Genomic DNA, 6123 nt, shown 5'->3' on the forward strand with positions numbered 1-6123 from the left:
CGGCTTTCCGCAGGGCTCCCCGCCAGAACCTGCTGCGCGCTCCCTCCGGCCTGCCTGGCTGGGGAGGACGAGCTCAGAGCTACAGCGGTGAACCTGTGGACACCTCCAGCTCCTCGGGCCTCTCTTCGTCGAAGAGTCTCCTAATTTTCAGATCTCCGGAGCCAGCTGTAGGAAGATCAGGTGTGTGTCTGGGTGGTCCCTGAGGGGTGGATAGAGCTTGGAAGGGTGCAGCTGGGGACACAATCCTCATTCTCCTAGAGAGGCCACGGCCAGCCCCCTGCCTTGTCAGGCTGTGGTTTCACTCTACTGATGTGTTTTTCTCCCCACCCGCTCCCGCAGATTGCTCATGGAGGAGCCAAGGCGTTCGAAGCGACTTCGTTCCATGGCCACTAATCAAGGTACGTCAAACGCCTGCCACTCTCTTTTTCATTTTTTCTGGATTTTTACTTTACCTTGGGTATGGACTCACAGAACTTCAAGAGGCAAATGTGGCATGTTATGAAATGCAGCACCTCCTGCTCCTTCTCAATCTCCCACACCTTTGGGCTTTGGGAACACCACCTCCATCTGTGTAGCCAACTTTTTAGCATTCCCTCTCATTCTTTAAATAACATGCATACACTCCTGCTACTTCTTTCCCCATTTAGAGTTTAGTTACGGTCTTCCCTCTAGAGCAGAGGAATATTTAGCTGTAGCAAAAACATTGCCAACCCTACCACCAATCACCCAAGCGCCAGGCCACACACTCCCCAGGACAAACACGCTCTGTCCCTCCCCCAATGCCCAGGAGCGGGGAGAATATTAGGAGGATTACTTTCCTCTTCCTGCATAACTTGAACTTTCCAGGACTTAATACTTACCTTGGGTGATTATGGGCTTACTTATCACTACTTCGTTCCCCAATTCCTCCCCAATTGTTGAGATTCAAACTCAATCAAGCATTCTCTGTTTCACCTTCTCATAGCCTGCTTCAACCTGGGCTGCTTGCTTTAAGTCAGTTCCCAGCTTCCACATCATCTGGGAAATTCCTTTCCCTCTTTTGAATTGTATCCCGTTTCCCAAATCTGGTGTTTTTTTGTTTGTTTGTTTTTTTTTTCTTTTTAGTTTTTATTTTTCTTGTTTTACTGTTTCTCTGTAGTGGAGCAAGTCCTTTTACTACATCTTGATCTATAATAAACCAGTACTTCCACCTTGTTCTTTTCTGGAGGAATTGGATTTCTACAGCTATTGCCACGTTGCTCTCCAAAACATTTCCCTGCATACACCGAGTGTCCTAAATCTTTTCATCTTGTCTAGTTCGATAGATGCAGAACAATAAAGCGTCCATTGAAAGGAAATTATTTAAGATCTTGCTTGTCTGAAACACTTTTATTCAACTCTCCCTGATTCTTAAGTGAAACTTTGGTTGGATACGAAATTTTAGGTGGGAAATCCATTTCCCTTGAAATTTTGAAGACATTTTCTGTTATGTTCTAGAATTAACTGCTGCTTTTGAGAGGTCTGATTTTTGAGACATGTGGAATCCTAACCCTTTCCATGTCACCTTTCGTTTATTTCTCTTTCTCCCGCTCTCTAAAATCTTTTAGAATGTACTCTTCGTCGTCAGCACTCTGAAATTTTACGGTGATCTGTCTCAGTGACAATATACCTCAAGTTTTCTTATATTTTATCCTTCTTTCCGTCATTTCAGATTTTTGCTTCCTTTTCTGGGAAATCTTCTCCACTTCATTCTCAAATTTCCGTGGAGAGTTTTGTTTCTTCTCTCATAATTTTAACTTCAAAAATCCCTATTTACTCTGAGTATGTATTTTTAAAAGTATCCTCTAACTGATTGATGGGTAAAATTCCTTCTATCTCTCTCTGCTCACACTCTGCTTCTCTTTTAGCCTCAGGTGGGCCTCCTCCGGAACCAGGCTGCTCTGTTGTGGACCCTGAAGACTCCGTGGAAGCAGATGGGCCCGCACAGCCAGCCCAACCCGCAAAACCCACCGCTTACGTGACACCCTTCAGATGGCAGCCCCCAGCTGGCACAGAGCCAGCTCGTCCTGCAGAGAGAGGCCGGCGCCGGGGAGGAAGCCGGCGGCCAGGGCGAGGCCGTGGCAGAGGGGGCGGGCCCCGCAGGGACGCTGGCCAGAGACAGGGCGCAGAACGCTTGCCGGGACCGGACTTGCACATCCAACTGCACCACCATGGAGAGCCAGGCCACCAGGGGGAACTGGAAATCTGGGAGACCGCAGCCTCCTCTCTTTCTGAAACAGCTCCTGTGCCTGGAACTGTGCAGGAAGGCCCTGGCCCCGACGTGGCCCAGCCTGAGCTGGGGCTTCAGGAGCCGCCCCCTGCCTCTGGGCCTCAGGCTGTCGCCGGGCAGCCCATGTTGACCCTCTATCCCTGCATCGGGTTTAGGGCTCTGGGTGGCTCAGCTGCTTTACAGGTCATTCAAACCCCTCAGGGCACCTACGTGCAAGGGGTCCCGGTGTTCATCGCCGACATTGCATACTGACCTCTATCTGTCACCCACGTTGTTCCCAGCCTCCCTTTCCTCCACCTGGACTTTCCCACCCAGCCCCAAACTCCAGCCCCATTTCTGCTCCACTCCTCCCCTCCCATCCCAACTGGAGCCCTCACCTTACCTTGTCGGAATGGAACCTCCAAGCAGTCCTCCCAGGATCGTGACAGTAGTCCATCCGCTTCCGATGCCCCTCTTGTCTCTGCTTTGTACCTTCTGTCAAAGTCACACATGCACGGAGTTCCGCAGTGGTTGTTAAAATAATCCAGGAGATCCCCTCATTTTATTCTGCTTCTTTTAAAACCCAATTTGAGATACTTGGAATGAAAAACAAGGTTGTTGGAGTCCAAACTTATGTTGATGGTTTGAATCACACAATAGATAGCACTGAGGAACAAATCAGTAAAATCTCTTGAGAGATGGACAGTGCCACACAACAGTCATCCTGGGGACTGGAGGTCATCTAACATGGAACTCTCCTTGGAGAGCCAGAACTTGTGTATGACATCACGATACAAGGAAACCATGGCTAATGCTTTCTCCCAACGGAAGAAACAGATGAATCCTGAGCAGGATACGAGAATAACGCCCAATTAGAGAATGAAGTATGGTGAAGAGAACATCCCAAAAGCTGCCTGAGAGCTGAAACCTACAAGGAAAGCAGAATTAGCGTGACATTAGACTCTGACTGACAGCGTGGATGACTATGGAAAGCAACGGTGAAATATCCTCAGAACTTCGAGAGGGAAATCACTCTCAATCTAGTGTTCTGCGAGCAATCAAAGAAATTGTTGGGGAGAGAAGGAGGCAGACGGTGTCAGCTCAAAGGCAAGGCCACATGAAAGGAGGAATGGCATGCAAAAAATGCAGAAGAAGGCAGACTCCTACTCAGACTGGACCTGAAGCCTGAGCTTCCCCTGAACTTAGAGGACACAACTTATAATGTGCAGGCTACTAAGCCCCCTTTCTGTACGAGGCCATCGGAATGGAACGGAACTGTTTTGTACGGTGAAAGTACAAGTCATGTTTTTCAGCCAGGGAAAAGCCAAGCCAGACAACCTGGAACGAGTGGGATGCAACAAGTGTCAGTAAGCAAGGAAATTAGGAAACTGTATTCTTGAGTCTAAAGAAGTATGATTCCGGAATAAAGATGGATGGCCTAGAATTAAAATTCCAGAAGACTTTGACATAGACATGCGGGGCATGGGAAAATTCAGAAGGAGCTAGAAGTTACTAAAGTTCTTGTCTAGTGCCTGGAGATGATAGAGTGGCTGAATAGAAGAGCAATGAAGCTCTAGACTCTGACACATTTTTAAGTCGCAATGTAGGTACCCATTGGGAGCCACTCGGTGAATTGGAATAGAATGTAAAATTTCAAACAGATTGAGGGAAAAGGGGATCAAAGGACATTTGATGAATCAAACAAAAGGTGTGGGGGGCTTAACTGAAACAAGGAGAGTGCACGACACTCTGAAAATGCTAAAGAAGGAATCAGTAATTTGATGGCAGCGTCCTTGGCTTCCTCCTGGCTTTAAAGGGAATATTTTAAATGTTTCGCCATTAACCAAGATGTGTGCTGTAGGTTTCTCATAGATGTTTCAGTCGAGGTAGTTCCCATCTTTTCAGAGTTTGATAAAAGGTGTATTATGAATTTTTGTATATTGTATTTTATTTTGTATTTTATTAAGTAGGCTTTTATTAGCTGATTTTCGCTCATTTGTAAATGTCCAAGTAAAATAAAGATAACGTTTTACGTCAAAGATTTTTTTGCGTATTCAATCCTTTTAAATAAACCTTCTGTTAAGACTTATTTTCTACTACACTTCTTTCACTAAAATTTCACAAATTATAAATATAAAATGGGTTTACTCAAACCAGGAAAAATGGTCGAAAACCAATGTCTATGGTCTCTGGTCTCCATTCATATTGTATCTTTCCCCATGATCACACAACTCTATACAAACAAACATATACACTAAGAGCATCCTTGGTGGCTCGATTTCAGGAACATCTGGCATGCCATGTGCCAGGGGTCATGCTGAAGCGACTATGGGGTCCAGGCAGATAACGCAGGTGTGGTCAGGACCAGCGCCTCTGCGGAGCCCGCGCCTCTCCAAACTAGGCACAGGCGACTTCGTATTGAAACATGGCGTGGATCACAATGAGCACTGTGCAGGAGGAGCTGCTTCTTGGCTTGCCGTTGGGGTCTGGCATCCATAAGCCAGAAATCACCCTCTCAATCATCCTACACACATGTGCCACTATCTTCTTGCTCTATACCTCTCAGAAAGACGCACAGCTTTTACATTGTGCAGGGGAGGGTCTGCAGATAGGCTACTTCCAGGATATTTCTACCACCAAAATGCTTCCTTAAACGTTTGTACTTGGAGTAAGACACGGTCTCATTCAGTCACCCACCTGGAGTGTAGTGGTGCAATCACTGCTCACAGCAGCCTGCACATCCTGAGCTCAGGTGATCCTCCCCTATCAGCCCGCTAAGTAGCTGGGACTACAGGCAGGCACCAAGACCTCTTGGTAATTTCTCTTGGTTTATTTATTCGTTCATTTATTTATTTATTTTGAAACAGAGTCTCACTCTTTCACCCAGGCTGGAGTGCAGTGGCTTCAGCTCACTGAAACCTCTGCTCCCCAGGTTGAAGGGATTCTCACGCCTCAGCCTCCCAAGTAGCTGGGACCACAGTCCTGTGCCACCACGCCTGCCTAATTTTGTATTTTTAGTAGAGACTAACAATGCCCAACCCGTTCAAAGCCATTTAGGTTGTACATTTTTCCTTTAATTCGCTTTTCATACCATGCGGCCTCAGCCAAACCTCTTCTTTCAAAATAGTTGTCCCACCAGAATTTCCGTAGAATTGGTGGTATTTCTTCAATGAATGTTTAGGAGAACGAACCAGTAAAACCATGCCTGTGGCAGCATTCTCTTTTGGAAGTTTGCGTAATACTATACTACTTCACGTAGAGTGTAAGGACTACCATGACATGCTTTCAGTCCTCTCTCCTTGGGGCTTTGCTTGTTATAGATGTTACTTTTCATATGTTCTAAAATCCACTATATATTACCTACTATTTTTGCTTTAGACAATCATCTTACACACTAATGTTGGGAGGACTGAACGCATGAATATGTGAAAACTACTGAAAATAATGCTCAGCACATGGCAGTGTCCAATAGATGTTCGCTACTGTTAGCTGATACAAGTTTCTGATCTATTCTCATCTAATAATACAACTATTCCTTGGCCAATGCCATAGCATTTTGATAGCTGGGAAATGCTCAACTCACTGTTCTTCTTTTTTATGGCTTTTTTCCCCTAAAGCTTCATTCTCCCCATAAAATTTAAAACATGTCATCCACTTTCAAGGGAGAAATAAACGAGCAGCATTCCTTTTAACAAATCATGTTGGACCAAATCGGATACCCACAATTAAAAATACAAATCTCAAACTTTACTTCAACATCTACACAAAAATTAACAAAAATGCTTTGTTAACCTATGGGTAAAAGCAGTGGAAGAAATAGAAAGAAACAAATATTCAAGGCAATAAATGTATATTACAAATGATATGCTGTATGCTCTGTGATACTCTCTTAAAAT

At 45.3% G+C, this 6123-nt stretch overlaps 1 protein-coding gene across 1 annotated transcript; it reads left to right on the forward strand.

The window, feature by feature from the left end:
• The first annotated feature begins 346 nt into the window (after nt 1-346).
• PRR20E (proline rich 20E) lies at nt 347-2500 on the forward strand. Its single transcript, XM_032149182.1, has 2 exons — nt 347-398; nt 1887-2500. Exons 1-2 carry the CDS (start codon nt 347-349, stop codon nt 2498-2500), a joined length of 666 nt encoding a protein of 221 aa, XP_032005073.1.
• Nucleotides 2501-6123: the final 3623 nt, after the last annotated feature.

The sequence above is a fragment of the Hylobates moloch genome, unplaced genomic scaffold (assembly GCF_009828535.3).
Source record: "Hylobates moloch isolate HMO894 unplaced genomic scaffold, HMol_V3 SCAFFOLD_4, whole genome shotgun sequence".
NCBI classification, from domain to species: Eukaryota; Metazoa; Chordata; class Mammalia; order Primates; family Hylobatidae; genus Hylobates; species Hylobates moloch.

What these genes read in the sequence shown, in the direction of transcription:
- PRR20E (XM_032149182.1), top strand. Translation starts at nt 347, where the DNA reads ATGGAGGAGCCAAGGCGTTCGAAGCGACTTCGTTCCATGGCCACTAAT. An exon ending in TTCCATGGCCACTAATCAAG is followed by an intron (nt 399 to 1,886) that starts GTACGTCAAACG and finishes CTTCTCTTTTAG; the next exon opens with CCTCAGGTGGGCCTCCTCCG.